General features: G+C 46.3%; 1 protein-coding gene across 1 annotated transcript in view; it reads right to left on the bottom strand.

Annotated features, from left to right (window-relative positions):
* PDLIM4 (PDZ and LIM domain 4) overlaps positions 1-20,371 on the bottom strand; it is a 617,535-nt gene that overhangs the window by 465,416 nt on the left and 131,748 nt on the right. The window contains exon 2 of the mRNA XM_078653108.1: positions 799-950. Coding sequence (XP_078509234.1) covers positions 799-950 — 152 coding nt within the window. The remainder of the gene's footprint in view (positions 1-798; positions 951-20,371) is intronic.

Here is a 20,371-nt window from a genome sequence, read left to right as displayed (position 1 = left end):
AAATCAATCATTTTTTTGTGCCCTGGCTTGACCGTGGAAATGTATATTTATCCATAAATATCTTCTAAACTATGTATTTTCGATCAATGCGGTTCTCTGTCAGCGTTGGTGGTCCCCAAAGTGAAACATCAGCTATCATTTGAATACTTGCTCCAATTGGCTTCTCTTGGCACAGCTAGAGACTATCAGAGCAACAACACCCCGCATCACTGCAGGGCGGACGAGCAACTTCAGAGGAACCTCTGACTGATTCACTAAAAAAGTTCTAAAAGGAGGCCTTCCAGTTCTGCCTAGAACATCTCTCAAGGCAGCCTAAACAGAAGGGGTGCCTCAAATCGGATTACTAATATATTGTATTCTGTATCTAAAATAATTATAATCTCAATATCAGTTACGCCTGCTCTATTTTCACAGTGGTCACTTTCATATCACCATTCATGCAGTTCCTCTCTTACTACTTAAAGGGTGCACAGTTTTTAATGCCTTTCGTGTGGTCAGTGGAGGCAAGAGTGGCACGTGTTGAGAATGACACAAAGCAGATACTGGTAGGAGCAACCTTCAGTAACTTCCTCCCATGACATTAACCTCAGACTGCCCGTTAACATCCATATCCCCAACCGCCTCAGCTCAACATTCTATACCAGCTCTCACACTGGCGAAAGTAAGGAGTGGCTATGCGGAAAATACTGAAACAAGCAAACTACACCTGAAGTGCATTTTTCAATTAAATTCAAATTTGTTGTAAATATGAAACTCAGAAAAACAGAAAACCAAACTCTAAATTGTTGATAGACTCACCTCTTGACGGATAGTATCAGGTGGTCTGTACAAGCTTTGATCTTGTTCTGGGCTTCCATGTGCGTCATAGTCTCTGTGCTCTCCCCATTAATGGCCAGGATAACATCTCCTGGGCAGAGATTAACAAGCGCTGCTTTACTTCCAGGATTTATCTAAAAAAGGAAAAATATATAGTCCATCAAGACAGAATCTCAGAATAGTTACTTGAATATTTCACTGTGCAGCCCTTGGCAGGGTGACGGTGTACCAGCACACAAAGCCCCACAACACTCTCGTCTTCTCTAGCTCTGGATAAAGTAAACATTCAGATGGACTAGAGCATATGGTAGCTGACGTTTTTTTTAGACTGGGAAGAATTCTCAGTGGGTCAGGTACATGTGCCTGAGGTGTAGAAGGACGCGCCGGTGAGAAAAGGGAAAATCAGTATTAGCCCTGGTGCTTTTGCATCCCTCTCAACTGTTCACATTGGCTTTCAGGCACTGAAGCATGGGTTGATAACACTGGCGCTGCAATTGAGGGAGTGGTAAAGTGCAAAATGATGGGGTCTGTCTACAGAATGTGAAGAGCCAATACACTCTATTATACTTTACTTCACACTACGCAACGCCACTCCACTCCACTGTATGAGACTTAACCTCACTCTGCGCTATTGTACAACAATCTACTCTATGCAGCTCCACTCTTTAACACACACTGAACTCTGTGCAACTTCACTCTACAACATTCTACTACACTCTATGCCACTCTACAACACTTTACTCCAGTCTATACCCCTACACTCCACTGTACAACACTGCTCTATACGGTATGCCACTGTATAGCACTCTACTCCACTCAATGATGCTCTACAATATTCTAGTCCACTAAACAACACTGTACACAACTCTTTGTATGCCACTACACCCCACTTTACTCCACTCTTATCTATGACACTGTACTGCACTGTATCCCACTCCACTACACCACTCTATGCCATTGTACTCTAAAAACCGGTATGGAAATCCAATTTACTACCCTTCACAACACTGTACTGTACAGTACACCACTCCACTCCACAAAACTCTACTAGACTGTATACCACTCTGCACTACTGTTGTGGATAACATTTTGCAATACTGTATGACATGCCACTACACTCTACTGTACAAAACAATACTCCAATTCATGACACTTTACTTGTCTATATGCTACAACACTATAGCCTTCGACACTTTACTCCACCCCAGTTTACTCCACTGTACTATACTCCACTCTACGCCTCTGTACTATACTCCGCTCTACAACACTCTACTATCAGACACACTACTCCACTGTATGCAACTCCACTCTACAACACTGTACTACACGATCTGCCACTGTACTCCACTCTGTTCCAATCTACTCTATGCCACTGTACTACACTGTATGACACTCAACAAACACAGTGCATGGTAGAGAGCTAACAGGGTTAGTGTTGTCTGGTTAGCGAACTAAACAGTGTGTATGGATGTGAGCTACTCCTAGTAATTTGAAGGTGGTGGATACATTAAAAATTCAGAAGATATAGTTATAACTTCCATTTACAAAGTTTGTGTAGTTTAAATTTGGTTTGTATAGAGTAAAAAAAAGTTTTCCCAACTATTTCTAAGCTTTAACCTTTGTTTTTTTTAAATTGAGGTACAAATATGAAGAAGACCTTACCCTTGCCCGACAGGTCCTTCAGGATGGGGGGTAAGGGAGGAGGGAGTGAGAGATATAACGTCCCCAGAGCCCCAATAAAAATGGGTGGAGATGAAGGACACTTATAGCCCATATATAAGAAATATGCAAATTTAAAACAATGTTTTGGTGAGATCCCTCAGTGAAAACAGTGGTACACTAAACAGTAGTAACATGAGTACGCTGAATCATGATGGTATAATTGTAACCAATGTCTGCAATACTATATAGAAGCAGGTTTAGATTGAACTATATGGATGGGCCACAATGAAGATTACTACATAAAAGCCCAATTTGCTGGCTTAGGATGTTGGCAATATGTCTAATGAATTATGGACAGACTGTGCAATATAAATGCAGAATAGAGTATAACCATGTAAGAATAATGATATATCGTTGTATTAAGATAGGGTTGATCAATTATACATGTAATTTTTACTGAAGTATGTCTATTTACAGGATTTCTTCGAAATTGGCAACCATCCAGTGCCTGATATAGGAGAGACATATATATTTGGTCTTGAAAAAGATGGCCGATTGTTTTTAAACCATCGAAACGCGTCGACGCCCGGTTCACATAATCAAGGGACAGAGCTTACCCCATAGACACCAAAAGTAGAGTGTGTCCTGGAGTAGTGGTTTACATTAAGATTCCCTGATATGTATTCATATGACAAATAGGATTGTCTGTTGTTTTCTCTCCTCATTTTCTCTTTTTTATGATTTTGTATTTTATATTGTATTGTACTGGCCAATTCCTCTAACAAAGAATTGTCTTTTTAATAGTTAAAACACTTTTTAATATGATGCAACTGTACATGTTTTTGAATGCATTTGTTATGTACTGTTTTTAATTTTGTGGCAAAATTCAAACAAGCTTTTTAATATAAAAAAATAAAGAGTAACTATACAATTTAGTGGTTGGTTTGTGGATATCTATTTCTAATATATGGGCTAATTTGGTGTTAACCAAATACCATTGTGTGTCACAAGTATTTGTCCCCAAGGGATCTCCTTTGTCACTTTTTTAAATTGAAAACATATATATATTCCTCAACTCGCTCTCAGCTTCCACTTCCATCCAGGAAAAACTAGCGTGGACCCAGGTATCTGTGCAAATTTATTTAGTTTTCTTGCCAGTTCTGCCATTATGCGTTTCGGGCGATCCAGCCCTTGATCACATGAAAAATCATTAGCATTTCATTTCCCCTTTTAAAGTGCAAGTGCAATTGACAATCCCATGGACATGGAAAAAATACTCATAGTTTCACATATCAGTTGGCCACAAAATAAAAACATAAATGTTGTAAGGTGGCCAATAAATACCATACTTAGTCCGATTCAAAGATATAAAAATATATATAAAAATATATATATATTAATATCAGCTTAAAATGCATGAACCACGTCCTAAAAGTATAACCATGTCCAATTAAAGAAACCATATAATGTGCATACCTAATCAGTGCAATAATCAAAATTTTGCGTGAACATAACACAAATTATACTAAAACACTTCAACAGTTTCTAGTTCCAGCATAGTAAGAACCACGAAGCAAATTCTTTGAAGGGCCCCTTTTGTAAACCTATTGATCATAGTCCACTTCCAACATTATATGTTTGTGTATATTTATTCACCAATAGGAAACGTATAAAGTTGTGCAAAAAACATCAATTATAAAGTGCATCTGTGCTAAGGACTTTTATATATATTTTATGAATACCAAATATTTGATCCCTCAGAAAGTCACATTAAATAATTAGAAGTATACAATACACTTTCCACATAGGATTTCTAAAATTAAGCCATAAATATCATAAATATATAAATTACCTTAAAATGCAGAATTAAAAATCATGTTTTTAACAGCAAATTCAAAATCATTACTTGAGAAGGTATATGTATCTTTCTGTATCTCATGTCAGAGTATTCCATCTTGTCTGTTTCTCCACATATCAGTCAACCTACATTCAACCTATATTCTCATAAACATGTGTACAGATCTTCACTGGTATTCAGGCCCCTTGGATGCTTGGAATCGAATTGTAAGATATATGTAGTTTCCAATCTCCTTAATTTCGATTCCCTATCTCCACCTCTTTTCTGGCGGGCTACGGCCTCTACAACATAGTATTTCAGATGCTTAAGGTCAATGTTATGGCTGGTCTTAAAATGCCTTGCCACTGAATAGCTTTCTTCATTAATATCAATGGCACGTATGTGTTGGAGGATCCTTTTATGCGCTGCCAATTTGGTGCTGCCTATGTATTTCAGATTGCAGCAACACGTTAAAACATATACTGCGTATTCTGACTTACAAGTGAGGTGTTGTCCTATGTTGCAAGTCCTAGCGCTAAATGCAGTTGTATATGTTGTGGTGTTAGCGCCATATTGGCAAGTCTTAGAAACAGAACACTTATAGAATCCTTTACGTGTTGAAACCCAAGAACACTTACCTTTTACCCCAAATAAATTATAAAGGGCGCTGCAACAGGCCACCAGTGCCCGTTTGAAGTGCAAGCGCACCGCCACCTGCTGCTTGCAACTGCTGCCTGCAGCGCACTCCGCCACCACCACCGTGACGTACAGAGCGGGCCAGTGAAAGGAAGTTCCGTTGAAGTACAGACTAGAGGTGAAAGGAAGCACCGCCGGGGGTTTTAGTACAGAAAGGTAAATTGGTTCAGAATTCCTCTGCGTGCAGTAGGAAGAGCGTTGCACACATGGGACTTTCTTACCGCTCTGTGGGTCACTAAAAGTATGGGACGCAGGTAGGGGCACGGGAAAATGACAACACAGGCCCGTGTCTGTTGACTGAGCTGCCGATGAAGTTATTTTGGTCCTAATTGTGCTGTAAAATGTGTCCTCAGCTACCCATGGGGTGCACTGTGTTGGCTCCGCGATAAACATGTCCCTGGTGCCCCCGAAGACAGTCCGTCAGTGACCCGGGACACGGGCAGTGGTGTGCTGCAATAACACCTCGGGGTCACCCTGTAGGTCACCCGCCTCCACGGGTGCGTGATGAAAAGCAGCGAGACTCCCAAGACTTTCGATACTGCTTGGTACAAACCACCTCTAATTCACCTTAAGAATAGCGATCAAAATAACGAGGCAGGGGCTGGCAGTTGGAAGGCGAAGAACAAGTTTATTGCTCTAGAGGAGAGTACATCGCATCCAACACCGGGTCTATCGTCAGCAGGTGCTCTAACTGCATCTCTAAGGCCTGGCCTTTTATATGTTTCTTTCGTCACTTTATTGCATGGTCAAACATTCCTGGCATTACTTTATTACATAGTGAAACATCCTTGGAATCCCCGCCTTAAGCTAGTTCTCACACAAGTCCAGTAGCAAATGTTCCTCCACCCGGATCTTACAGATGATCGATATCTCGCAGCTGGACATTCTGACAGGACCTAAAACATGTGGGATCGGTCAGATCAAAGGGGTCGGGTCACTGATTAAATTCCGGCCCCTTTGTTGGTGAGGCAAGTTCTGTTGTTACATGGGCAATAAACTAAGTCTGCAGGGGTGGGTTAGCGCCTGGGGCCGGATTGAGTGGCCAGGTGTAGTGGAGGAGGTTATCAGGGAGGCCTGATTGCGTGCAGAGGATGAAAGGACAAGTGGGTTTGGTGTGGGAAGTGGCTCTAGGGTATTGTCATGCTGACATGGTTTTACGACCCCGGTATGTGTGCTCGGGTTCAGTCAGAGCGCGGGGCGGATGAGGGCAGCTGGGGTGATGTGCAGGTGACCAGCAATGTGGTAAATGGCTGCAGTGACTAAAATGGTTGCCGCTTACGTGCTCGTAGGGGCCTTCATTACACAAGATGGCGCCGGCAATGTTCATATTTATCGTCTTAATTCCACATGCACTTTCTCCACATTCACTCCTGCGCCCTCCTCTGGCTTGTTGCCTTTGGGTGGGTAAAAGTGGGTTCCCCACGTGGAAGGCGAAGGGGTAACGCCTCTGAGTCACGGTCACCCCGTCTGCCACGTTTTCACAGACCATCTGTCGACTGTCGGGCCTATATTGAGAGGATCTGGGCCTGCTCTGACGGACGGGGCAGGTCGAAAGAGCGGGCTGTGGGGCAGGTGGGTGAGGGCAAGGTTTATCCAAAACTCGTGGAGCTGAGGGAGCACTAATCATGAAAATAATAAGTAGCAATGGGTAATATATATCTGGTAACTGTGTCATGACAAGAGGTTGCACCCCAAGGATTCTCAAAGATGAATTTTTCAAAAAATATAGATATTGAACATTCATCGCTTCAGAGACAGTGGATAATTTTAATACCTTGAATGGACTCTGAAGCAACGACGGAACACACTTTACTTAAATAATAGCATTTGTACTCTGCTTAATTATTTTATGTTTATTTCCATTCAAATTTTTGCCGTGCTGAATGATTTATGCAGCTCATATTTCGTAGTTTATGTATGTACATAACGATTATAGAGATCATTAGGTGTGTGAAATCACATGGTTGGTGTTGTGGGGTAAGAATGACACCAAGAGATGGAATCTGGAAGTAGCGTTGGGTTCATTATTAGGTTTTTTCACCATATTGTTTGAGACGTATAGTTCAACAATGACATGTTCCGTGGTAACAGTGGGTTTGGGTAATTAGTTAAATGGAGTAGACACACAAGGGTGCACACATTATACCTATTGATATTATTCTAATGGGTAGGTTGGTAGGTAGTGAAAATGGTTGTATTAGTGAGAATGGCTAGTAGTGGAAGAGTAAGTTGGGCTTTCGGTTGTGGATTTTCAGGGCACTTGTTAAGGTTTGGAAGATTTGGGTAAGGACAGTTTGAATGGGTCTGGTTTAGTAAGGAAGAGGGAAGGTATCGGCACATTTATTTTGCACAGTTTATACTTTTAGTTTAGCGGGGTTATACATAGTATTAGGGTGATCAGCATTACGCTTTTTTGTGTGTTTATTCTCAGGTGGAGTATAAGTGTCCGGTTTCATGATGGATCCCCGAACAGTGTCATGTATGTGCATGTTTGCATTGTGCTGAGGGGATACCAGGTAATCGGTCATGCAGCTCTCTGATAGATGTCACATGCAGTTTTTCTTAGTCTCCAGATAGATCATGGTCTGTGTGTTCTCCTTTGTACTGCCGGTCACCGGTGTTTTCAACTGTGTAGTCTTGGACCGTGTCATGTATGTGCATGTAACTTGCATGATCGAGGTAACTATTAGCGGCGAAACTACGTGTCTCTCGGACCTCTTTCAAGTGGTCGCCGTCCTTTTTCCCCAGCACCCCCCTCCACCTCCCCCAAGGGCGGCAATCTGAGGGATAGCCCCGGGCGCCACAAGCTCTAGGTACGCCACTGAAAGGGTAATAACTTTCCAATCACTGGATCGTCCCTCACGATTGGCCAATTCTGTCTCACAATTGCCCTAATCGGTTTTTCTTGTCGTGAGAAACTTAAAATCAACCTAGTGGGTTCTTCAACGACATCTTTACTGATGTTTTTCTCCCTATATTTCAGCAAGTCAACTCGTGCCAATGTTTTGGATTTGGCAATTGCTGCATCAATTACATCAGTTATATATATCTATTTCTAATAAATGTCTTCATGAGCCCCGCTGAGTCCCTCGCTTCTCTTTGAATGAAGGAAGCTTTATGTCACATATTCTGCGTGCAACCTGTAGCGCGCAATAGGGGGGACCCTTCCTACAAGTGGCTGTGAGGTTTACAGGACGTCAGGAAACTGATAAAAACTTTCACCGAGTTATCGGATCTTCACAGCCCGCCTCCTTGCTCGTGATCTTCAAGTACTGCTGCCATCTGCTGGTCCGAGACTTCTCGGGGGGGAGCGCGTGCACTGTCTCTGCACCCCCGGCCTTGACGACGCAGGTACAAGGAGACTGGGAAGTTGGGGACTTAAGGACATTTGTTGCCCAGGATTTTTGCAAGATCTCTCCCACTGCAGCTCATGGAATACCAGCAAGGTGCATGATGGGATCGGCAGTCCGTGGCAGGGGCTGTGGAGGCATCAGCACGTAATGAGCTTCAGCTGGGCCCTCTATCACTGGGTAGGAGGAGCCCTATAAACACTGGATGGGAAGAACGAGCGAACTGTGGCATTTGAAAAAGGCTCCATGCCGAAACCGGTCATGCCGTTTGCTTTTCTAATAAATGTCTTCATGAGCCCCGCTGAGTCCCTCGCTTCTCTTTGAATGAAGGAAGATTTATGTCATATATATATATATATATATATATATATATATATATATATATATATACGTTCCTTTCGTGAAAGCCTCCGAAGAAGCTTACAGCGAAACGCGTCAGGCACTAAGAAAGGCTGCATGACAATCTACTTGCTGCCACAGCGCTCTCCATACATATATATATATACAAAGGGCGAGTAAACCCGAAACGCGTTGCTGTTTTCGTGAATAAATCTACATCTTTGCTGTACCTGGCTGGTCCGTTTCCTTCCTTTGGTGTCACGCCGCGCTGTGCTATACCAAGCTGTGTGGAGCTGATTCTGCATATATGTATATATATATATATATATATATATACATATATATAAAGAGCAATCCAAACTTACCTGTAAATACTTAAGCTTGTCGATATCTTGGTCATCATATTTGTGCTATAGTATTTAAATATGTTGTTCGGACATGCAGGCTTATTTCGGATTATATTTTTCCCTTTGAGAATCTCCTTTACCTACACCAATTCTGTTCTCATCTTTGAAGGGGAATTAGTCCTACCCTTGACAAGTGTACGTAACTGACTGTGCCCAGGGTTGTGCTCAGGGTTGGCAAGTGTCAGGGAGATACTTGTGAATTCCCACATTTTCTCGAGTTTGGCTCTTGCCACAGTGGAATAGTTGTCCTTCACCAAAGTGTGTTGAAGGGACAGAACCAGATGCTCTCTCTTTACACTTTCAGAGAAGGTGCATCTGCTAACTAGACTTGACTAGCAAAGGGCATCGACTAATCCCATCAGTAGCACGTGAACAAGGCAGCACAATCAAATACAGAAGCATCACCCCATATAGATATACCACATAAATGCACTGCAGCCACTTTTGTGATACTGCAGTATTCCATGAGGAAACCTTGTTTTTTGTGAACCATGTTTTTTGCCTGTGTGTTAACACCCCTGTTTACACAGTAAGATGCAAGAACAATCCAACAGACACACAGACACACGCACACACCGAGATATCTGTATTTTCTTTTGCCATTGTCCCCCAAAAGCTGCCAGATCACTTTGTACTGTATGAATTCCTAATGCTGAGTAGTATGAATATGTTGTGGAAAAAGATTTCCAATCTATCATTATTCATGAGAACCTATTTCCAGCCCACACCTAGGCGGTTTAATTCACTGTGTGCAGGGCCTAGGGTTATGAGATTTCCAGACTGCATCCGTGCACAAGTAGACCAACTACTTCATTCTTAGTTCATGAGTTTCGCATCATTGCGGTCTGGCTGCAAGGTTCCATTTTCGCTTGTGAATTTCCATGCCTAAAGAACATGTTCTTTTGTAAAATTACAGTCTGAGCCAGTTATGTCTTTTATATGAAACATGCTGCTGCCCCCTTAGCTTAGGGATTCTTCTACCACAAAAATGATGATTGAGACAAATCGCATTCTACCACTGATAGTTTGTAGTCATGCCATGTAATGAGAATTTCCTGCTTTTTGCCTCAAGTACTTTCCCTCCTGCAATCCCAGATCCTCAGAGCTTGCTTTAGTAAATCATCAATCCTTTTGAATCTGGCTATAGACCTACCAGGAGCAGAAAGATCTTTCCCAAGGCTGCTGCCAATGACATTAGAATGATATTACACTTAGGGGGCTCTAGGGCCCTCATTTTACTTCACTTGCCAACAGCAGCATATGACACAGCCTCATGCTCCATCCTGCTAAACGGGAGGCAAAAGGTAGGGTCCAAGGAATAGTATCTACAAAGAAGGAAAGCAGCCAGGTTATAGGAGACTGCACTACCTAGATCTGTCACGTTCTTCAAAGACGTGGTCATTTTTAGGTTTTGCCTCGCCGAAAGGCTGCGCAGCAGACTTTCGCGCAAGGCGAAAGCTTATGTCTAGAGATGTGTACTCATGTCCCGCCCCTCTGTTCCATTGGCTAGCTCCATAAATGGAGGCTAGCCATTGGAACAGAGATCTGTCCGTCATGGCCGGAGCAGATTCGTGGGCGTTCCGGCCATTTTTACTCATCCCGCCCCCTTGCGATCGTCATGCGGCGGTGGGCGGTGTTTACTTTTTTTTTTTACAGCTTTGTTTTCCACCATTTCGGAAGTGTCCTTTGCAGGGGTGGGTTGCGCCATGTCCCGCTCTCCGTTCCCGCCCCCCCTCCCGCTGTCCGTGTGCCCGTTCCTGCCCCCCCTCCCGCTGTTCGTGTGCCTGTTCCCGCCCCCCTCCCGCTGTCCGTTCCCGCCCCCCCCCGCTGTCTGTTCCCGCCCCCCCTCCCACTGTCCGTGTGCCCGTAGGTGCTTGTTTGGTGCTGTTAAAGGAATGCTAGTATTGTCTGCTACAAAACTGGTTAATATATGCCAGTGCCCTACGAACCCTGGACTAAGGCATTGGAGGGCGCAGCCGCCTGCGGTAGGCGATGGCTGCTCTGGCGTGGATTGGTGGCTGGTATCGGCCTACAAGCTGCCACAAAATGGCCTATTTTTCGCACTATGTATCAGATGGTTTTCGGCACTGTGTTCAAAGCAGAGATCGAGAAGTCCTTCGTTGACATCACGGCACAGGAAACTTCAGGACTACAGCTCCTCTGAGGGAAATCAGACAAGTGACCTAAGGCCATCCCTAAAGCTAAACGAACAGAACCCAGAATGAAAAGATGCTTTTACTTCAAGATCGAGTCAACTCTGCGCAACAGAGGCTCGCCTACATTCAGAGAAGAGTAGTCTTGATTTTTTTTTTTATTTAAGAGCGAACAAACCTGCTTCAAGGCAGATTTGATTGCCATGGTAACAGAGGGAGAACGACGACTGGGCGTGAATCTTCGCTAATCCTTCCGGCTTTGCGATGAAGCAGTGTTCCGTCTTGTCCCCTTGTAGCTCCCAGGAAGCAGGCTCTGTATTGCATCTCCTGCCTTGTACGCCCAAGGTGTGGCCCGGGCCCGGGGGTGATTGCACCCTGCGCGCCTCCTCCGGAGTGTACCGGGTGCTCCGTGGAGTGCCCTGCAGCGGTCGGTGCTGCACTCAAACTTTTACTTGTTGCGCACATGTTTTTTAGGAATCGCTTATGATTTTAGTTTTGATATTCGAAAAAAGGCTGCTGGTTACAGACATGAAAGTGACCCTTTTCCCTTCAGGATTCGCCCACTGTGTGTCAGTGGTGAGAGCCAGTGAAATGCATATGAATTTATGTATTCTGATTGGCAAACGTTCCGAGCAATGTAAACATCACACTTTCAGGTTGGAGAAAGTGACTCGAGGAATACTAATTTAAGACGCAGGCAAGCCACGGGCGAGAGTGGATGGCTGTTCCGAAAACATGGCCCGCCCATACATTGAGCTGGAGATGTAACACAGAGGGACAGCTCTTGTCTGTTACTCAGGGAATGTAGTCACTCAGGGCTATTCTCCTTTGACTAACCCAGAGACTCCTAAAATGTCTCCAATGAGAATATTAGGAATTCACAGAAAAAAAAATCCCTGTGAAGAATATGGTGACCTTCAAAATGAATTTTGGGAATACTAGTAAATTCCCTAGAAAACGCTTTGCTTTTCTGAAACAGTTACCTCAAATTTCATATTGAGATGAAATTGACACCAAAAGAGCAAACCATATTCGAAGATCAAATCTCATCTCAAATTTGGCAACTGGTGTCCAAGGAAGCTTATCTAATTGAGGGAAATTCCTGTGGTCACTCACATCCTAGATTCATATAACCATTCCCCTAAGCATCCCCTCCACCCATCAGAAACCTTGGCGTTGTAAATATTGACTGGCCAGCCAACCTGAAAACAGGAAAAGTATAATTGCTCCCCTCGCTGTGCTTGCTTCCCTGCCCCCTGGCTGTGCTTGCTTCCCTGCCCCCTGGCTGTGCTTGCTTCCCTGCCCCCTGGCTGTGCTTGCTTCCCTGCCCCCTGGTTGTGATTGCTTCCCTGCCCCCTGGCTGTGCTTGCTTCCCTGCCCCCTCGCTGTGCTTGCTTCCCTGCCCCCTCGCTGTGCTTGCTCTCCTGGGTGGGTGTGTGGCTCTGGGTGGGTGTGTGTGGCTCTGGGTGTGTGTGGGTGTGTGTGGCTCTGGGTGTGTGTGTGCTAGGGAGTGCTAGGGAGTGCAGAGTGCAAGGGAGTGCAGAGTGTAAGGGAGTGCAGAGTGCTAGGGAGTGCGAGGGAGTGCAGAGTGACTAGGGAGTGCAGAGTGATTAGGGAGTGCAGAGTGACTAGGGAGTGCAGAGTGACTAGGGAGTGCTAGAGAGTGCAGAGTGCTAGGGAGTGCAGAGTGCTAGGGAGTGCTATGGAGTGCTAGGGACTGCAGAGTGACTGCAGAGGCTAATGGCAATGTAAATGACAATGCCATTTATTTATCTGTTTTCAAAACCAACACATAAATACAAATGTTGTCATTTACAATGCCAATAGCTCTAACTTTTCCAAAGGCGAAACCATTGCATTGTAAATGCTTGTTCTTCTTTCCCTGCGCACATACCACCCAGGTCTTACCCAGGATAGCACTTGTCCCAGTCACATGTTCACCCTTTTTTCTCCTCCCGTCCATCTCCACTGTCTATTTTTCCATTCTACTCTCTCCTATGGCTCTTTGTCAACTAATGCACAGAACACTATAGTCTTTGATCCACGGTTGTTTCTGGGTTTTCTTTTAAACACCTGTATATTGTGTGCCATTACAGCCCTGAAGAAGCCCCTGTTTGGGCGAAACGCGTTGGCTGTTCACATTGAATACAATACAAAGCACACCTGAAATAAAGCCACCCAAAGACTCGTACCAACGACTTGCTATATATTGAATCTCCTTACTTGTTATCCGTTCATATTGCCTCTCATCCATACTGTGTCCAAGGAATGGTATTGATGTGGTTCGAATCTTTCCTAAGTATAGAAAACAGGTTGTCCAATTAGCACCTTTTAGGTCCAAGGTAAGAGGCTTAGGATGCAGGGTCCGACAGGGTTCCACTCTTAGCCCTGCACTTTTTAATGTTTATGCCGCGCCTCATGCAAATTTAATTGCCTCTATTTAATATCAGTTTTATGCATACGCAGATGACACCCACATTGTTCTGCATCCAGATGGCAACCTTAATTCTGTACAGGACCGATTTAAAAGTTATTTAGAAGTGGCAGGTTTAATAACACCAATCCCTATGTCTCAATTCTAGCAGAACAGAGAACCTGGTCTTTGCCAGCCCCTTCTACAGGTGGTCTGAATTTTTTGGCACATATGCAAACCCAGGTTCCAATGTTGGTAACCTGGGAGTCAAATTTAATCCCATGGTGTACTTCGAACCTCACATTAGAAAACTCTTTTACAACTTGATTATTCACCACAAAGGTAGTAAAGACAATTCTTCCGATTGTACACCAGACCTCCAGACAGCTGCTGGTTCAATCAATGGTTATCAGGAGGCTCTACTACTGCAGTGCACTGCTTGTATGCCCCCCTGCCTACATAAAGCACAGAAGCAGTTAATTCAGAACGCTACGGCTAGACTAATAGTAGGCACCCGTAAATAGGCCAGGAGTTCAGGTCATTTCAAAACTCTACATTGGCTCCCTGTTCAGAAAAGGAGCATCTTTAAGACTTTCTTTTTTTGTCACAAGGCCATTTTTTCCATTCATTCGCCCAACTACATCCGACAATGTTAACAAGGTGCAGGCTTTCTAGACTGCTGCAGTCCTCTCCTTCCATCCGATTATTCAGGACCACTTTTACATGGCCAGACTTGGTGGGCTGACTTCAGTTATCATGAAACAAGCCTGAACTAACCCCCGCCCCACGATTCACACTGAACCCACTCTTGTTAGACGTGATTAATTCCTTTAAAAAATCTTCTGTTTTAATCCTGTGTCTCCCCCAAGCATAACGTTATTCGCTGTTTCTGTTCCTTAGTCTGAATTCCCATTTTAGTGCCGAAACAAGTACGGGTAACTGTGGGCTTTATAAAGCAGAAGGGGGGCTTGAGGGGGCAGCCGACCCCTGGGAGGTCCCCCCCCCCGGGCAGTTTGGGAGGGTCAGGCGGGGGGGGTGGGTGTTCAGGCCCTGGGCGGCTTTTGGATATTTTGGGCTTTCTTTTCCTACTACGGGAGCCCAAGCATAAATGCTGTTGGCTCCTCCTCCCGGCCACCATTTTAGGTTTGGTGACCTGGTGGCCGGGAGTTAGCTGTGAGAATTGTTTGGTGAGGTAATTTAGTGTGGTGGTAATTAGTACTTTGTCCTAGTTATTTGTAGTTATGGCGACCGAAGATTACATGATTTTAGAAGCCATCCGGCTTCTCAGTGAGGCTGGGAGGCTTGATTTAGTCATCGGGAATACTGAGGGCCCGTCGCGGCCCCACCGTCAAGCCTCCGACGGTGTTGCTGCTGTAGTGGCGGCCTGTGTTACCCCTAAGCGCTCTCGCTCGGGGGGCCTGAGCGAGCGCGGACGTTCTCGCTCGAGGAAAACGGCCCAGCGACGGATGGAGGAGGCGGCGGTTGTCGAAGCCCAGCGGTCTTCGTTGTCGGTAAGACCCGCGTTGGTGGGGACTTTGTATGCTGGTGGGCCGCAGGAGCGGTCTCTTGCTCCTTTGGCCTCTGTGAGGGCGGGCTTGGTTTCAGGGCAGCGGGGAAGGTGAGGTGCGCAGCGCGGAGGCCAGAAGCATTCTGCTTCGGCCTCCGCGTTGATGTCTGAGGCAGTTGCTCGGGAAGGGGGGGAGGAGCGGGTGCCCGTCGCGTGCTCCCCGTCTCTCCCTCAGCAGAATTTGTTGCCGATTGAAGGAGAGGAACGGCATTCAGTAAGGCCTTGGGGTCTGCCTTGGTGCCACATTCTGGGGTGTTGGGGAAGGAGGTGAGCTCTTTCCAGCATGTTCGTCCCATTTCGAGTTGCCAGGAGGTCATGGTGCAGCAAAAACGATTGCACGTGCAAGCAGCAGAAGACGTTTTTGGTCAGGTTGCGTCAGGGCAATTCAGCCCTTTGTTGTTTTCCCCGGCAGCTTCTATTAGAGATGAAGTGCTTTCTGTTCATAGTGGGTCGGTGGGGGAAGGTGAGTGGGCTCAGACAGGGGGTTGGATAGATATGTCTGTTGGGGCGCGTGGACAGGAAATGAGTAGGGTAACTTCGCCAGTTTATTCATTGAGGTCTGGCAGGGTGCTTCCTATTAATTTGTTGCAGGCCAGCTCTCTTTCTCCGTCAGGGGTGGTGAAAAAAGGGCTTGTTGTGGGAGCACGGTCTTGGGAAGGTCTGGATGTTTTTCCTTCATGGTCTGAGGGTATTCGGGACTCTGCTAGGGGCAAGGATGAAGTGGGCCTTGGTTTTCAGGGAGAGTCGGGGCAGGTTGTGAACTTACATAAGCCTAGTTTGGGGAGTCAATTTGTTAGAGGCTAGTGATGTCTTAGTTCAGAAACAGGTTACGTCTGGGGGCCAAGTTCAAGGTCCTGCGTCAGCTGTCTTACAGGCTATGCTGGATTGGAGTAGTGGGGAGGAAGTGGTGGAGCCTTCCCCTCCTCATCGTAGGGTTTGCTTTCAGTCGGGTGATGTGGTGTTGCAAGGCGAGAGGATCATGCAGGGAGATGTTTTAAAGGGGTCAGTTGGTCATGGTGCGGTCCGTTGTCAGGGTCCCGGCACATCAGTCCAGCCTTTTTCTTTTCAGGTTAGGGATCAGCGTGGGACGGCAGACTCGGTAGGGCGAAGTCCAGCCCATTTTCGCCGAGGAGAAGGGAGGGTGGAGCCCGGCGCGGCACATTCCGTACCGTCGGGGGATCCCGGCGCGGTCAGCAGATGCAGGTCCAGCGCGACCTCGCTGGCCCCTACATATCTTCATTCACGACAGATGGATTTTTCTGCTGCTAATATTTACAGGAGTAGTAGAAAGTCAGAGGAGTCCCGGCGCGTACAGTCGGCTCCCCCTTTGAATGTTCAACAGAGGGTTGGTAAGGCCCAATTCAGTGTGGTAGAGCCTGGTAAAGCTCATAAAAGGTTGCTGGCGCCAAGCCCTCCCCGGATGGAGGAATCTTTACTATTGGATTATGATGAGGACAGCCTCGAAGAAGGGGAAATACGTGATACTGTGTCTGGGGGGGGCATTCTCATACTTCTCCTAGTGTTTTACAGGCACCGGTGGCGGTGCAAGCAAAGAAAGTGGTGGTGTCTAAACTAGTTCGAGAGCGCGGCCCCGCAGGAAGGGTTCCTCGGATGGTGGACAACGTGGACCGAAGGACATGGAGGTCGGGGCCAGGGCAAGCCCCCCTGTTGAATCCAGGTGAGCTTCGTGAACCACAGGCCAAACCAAAAATGGTGTCAGTGGGGATCGGGGTGAGCCTTCAGAGGGTGAGTCAGGATGTAAATTGTTTAAGGGCCGCTATGTTAAAGATCAAGGGGTAAGTACAGGTGATGATGAGAAGGCGGCCGCTAAGGTTGATAGTGGCACGTGCACTGAGCCCTTAGGGGAAGGGAAAGATCCTTTGCATAGTAAGGAACTGAAAATTAAGAAGTTACCCTACATGGGTGTCACTAAGCCTTTAGGAGCACATTTGATGCTTTCCACTAAAGAAAGGATTTGGAAAGGTGAGTATGTAGAGCTTTTGAAGCTGCTACATAGGGAGGTGCGTTCTAAGGAAGGCTCAAAGGAGGAAGAGTATGAGCTAGCTAAGCGCCCTAAGGTTCCGCTGACTATTGAGAACTGGACGTCAGCCTTCTTAATCTATGCTAGTGTGTACTGCGAAAAGTTTCCAGAGCGCTGCGTTGCATTATTTAAATACATGGATGTTATCAGGAAAGCTCAGATCACTGGTAGTGGTTTTGCTTGGGCACAATATGATGAGGAGTTCAGGGCCCGTATGGCGTGGGACCCTGACGCTAAGTGGGGCGAATTGGACACTGATCTTTGGCAACACACAATGGGTGTTTCAGCGGGTGGTAAGATAATTTTCACAGCTAGTGGCTTACCGTTAGTTTACCGGCCCTTTCAAGCAAAACCCACCAGGGGAGGGGTGGGAAGCTCGGCAGGCACACAATCAGGAGGAGGCGCTTGTTGGGATTTTAACAAGGGGTTCTGTTCAAGGGAATTCTGCAGATTTCGACATGAATGCTCCCAATGTGGCAGGAAACACCCTTCAGTCAAATGCTGGGGGCCTAGACCGACAGGGGGGCAACAGTGGGCACAGCAGGGTGGTGGCACGACCGGCCCCTCTCAACAATCCCAGGCAAACAGAGGGGGGAAAAGTGCTTCTGGGGTTGGGCCCAAAGGCTCGTACTCCGGTTAGATTGGTCCAGTTGGCTGCCAGTCTGTCGGAGTATAGTGATGTGCGAGCTCAGAAAAATGTGTTAACTGGTTTTCGTGAAGGTTTCAGATTAGGATATACAGGCCCTCGTGTGCGGCGTTGGTCCAGGAATTTAAAATTGTCTGATGAGCTTCCAACAGTGGTACAGGACAAACTGAATAAAGAAGTTTTTGAAGGGAGAATGGCAGGCCCTTTTGATGATAGGCCTTTGGAAGATTTGATAATTTCACCTATAGGAGTTGTTCCTAAAAAGGAACCTGGTCAATATAGGTTGATTCAACACTTATCGTGGCCAGAAGGAGCATCAGTGAATGATTTTATTGATGAGGAGTCAGCTTCAGTGTCCTATTCTCCTGTTGATGTGGCCATGTCTTTGGTGGTAGCAGCGGGTCCCTTGGCCGAAATGGCAAAATGCGACATCAAATCTGCATTTAGACTGCTTCCAGTCCATCCTGAAGACTGGTGTCTTTTGGGTATCCATTTCCATGGTAAATGGTATGTGGACAAAGCACTGCCAATGGGTTGTTCGATCTCCTGTGCCCTTTTTGAAACTTTCAGCACCTTCTTACAGTGGTTTTTCACTCACCAATCTGGTCATGAGCTGGTCACACATTATCTAGATGACTTCTTCTTTGTGGGGCCTCAGGGATCATCTGAGTGTCAGGCAACATTGGACACATTTCAACGACTTATGGATTATTTAGGAGTGCCTTTGGCTCCGGAAAAGACCATGGGTCCATGCGCGACCATGTCTTTTTTGGGAATCGAGCTTGATTCAGGAGCCATGCAGGCTCGTTTGCCACAGGATAAGAAGGTGAAAATGTTGTATCTTCTATACACAATGCTGGTGAAACCAAAGGTTACGGTGAAGGAGATACAGGTGTTGTTGGGTCATTTGAATTTTGCCTGCAGGGTGGTGAGAGCTGGCAGAACTTTCTGTAGGCGTCAAGGCAGGGCTCTGTCGGGACATCATTTACCCCATCACCGTGTGAGATTGACTGGAGTGAAAGAGGATTTGCGGATGTGGTCTACCTTTTTGCATTCCTTTAACGGGGTTCCTTTGGCTCGTGAGGAGGACTGGTTGTGGGAGGTTCAAATTTTTTCAGACGCGGCAGGCAGTGTTGGTTTTGGTGTGTATTGGCAAGGCAGGTGGTGTGCGGAGAAGTGGCCGGAACTGTGGATGAATGGTGGCAGAAGCATTGCTTTTTTGGAATTGTTTCCAGTGGTTGTTGCTTTGACGCTGTGGGGGCAGGATTTTGCTCACAAGAAGGTTCTCTTTCGAATCGACAATCATGCTGTGGTGGACATCATTAACAAGCAGTCTGCCAGGGATCCCCAGATTCTGAAACTGCTGCGAGTCTTTGTGTTAGGGTGCCTTAGGTATGACATCAGCTTTAGGGCTCTACACATTCCTGGTGTGGACAATGACATTGCGGATGCTTTGTCTCGCTCGCAGTGGGAGAGGTTCCATGGGCTTGCCTTGGAGGCGGACAGAACACCGACATGCATGCCGGAGCACCTATGGGAGGTCGGCAACACAGGGTCCTACAGTTGGTGGTAGGTTCTTTGTCTTCATCTACTCAAGCCGCATATGACCTGGAGGGAATTTTTGGCATCTGGATCTATCAGGCGTGAACCTGCTGGAGGCGTTTGGATGATGTGGTTCAATTTATTCTGGACTTGATTGACAAAGGGTTATCCAAGGTTACTATCGCGGGGAAGTTGGCGGGCATCTCTTTTATGGGTAAACTCCTTTGGGGTTACTCTCCTTCGGCAGGTGAGGTCGGGAGAAGATTGTTGGAAGGGTGGGCCCGTGAACATAGTGCACAGCAGTCAGTCCGGAACCCCTTGTCATGGCAGTCCCTGGCCCGGGTGGTGGAGGCACTTCCTTATGTTTGTACTGATGATTTTGAGGTTTGTCTGTTCTCCACACTTATGGTGTGGATGTTCTTTGGAGCATTCCGGGTTTCTGAGTTGTTGGGGTCTAAGTTTCATGTGGGTGTTCGGTGGGGGGATGTTCATTTGTCCGAGAGGGGTGTTCATGTATGGCTGCATCGTTCAAAAACGGATCAAAGAGGTAAAGGGAAAGGGGTCTGGTAGGAAGCATCCTCCCCCCTATTGATGTGCCCCCTGCAGTGGGCCAGAAGATGGTGTGTTGTTTCTGGGGGAGCTATGGAAGCTGGCGTTTTTCAGCACGCTAATGGCGCCAGGGTTACTGATTATCAATTGCGCATGGTGCTACGCAAAGCGTTAAGGAGCATTGGTCTGGATGAAAAGAAATATGGCACTCACTCCTTCCGAATTGGGGTGGCCACTGAGGCACATAATCGGGGTTGGTCTGGGCAAGATATAATGCGCTTAGGGCGTTGGTCATCCAAGTGTTTCGGCGCTATGTTCGTCCTGAAGCGGGCAAGGCGCTTGCGTCATCCTCT

This window comes from Lissotriton helveticus, chromosome 7, assembly GCF_964261635.1.
Source record: "Lissotriton helveticus chromosome 7, aLisHel1.1, whole genome shotgun sequence".
NCBI classification, from domain to species: domain Eukaryota; kingdom Metazoa; phylum Chordata; class Amphibia; order Caudata; family Salamandridae; genus Lissotriton; species Lissotriton helveticus.
The sequence above is the reverse complement of the archived record's forward strand: the minus strand, read 5'-3'. Positions and strand labels throughout refer to the sequence as shown.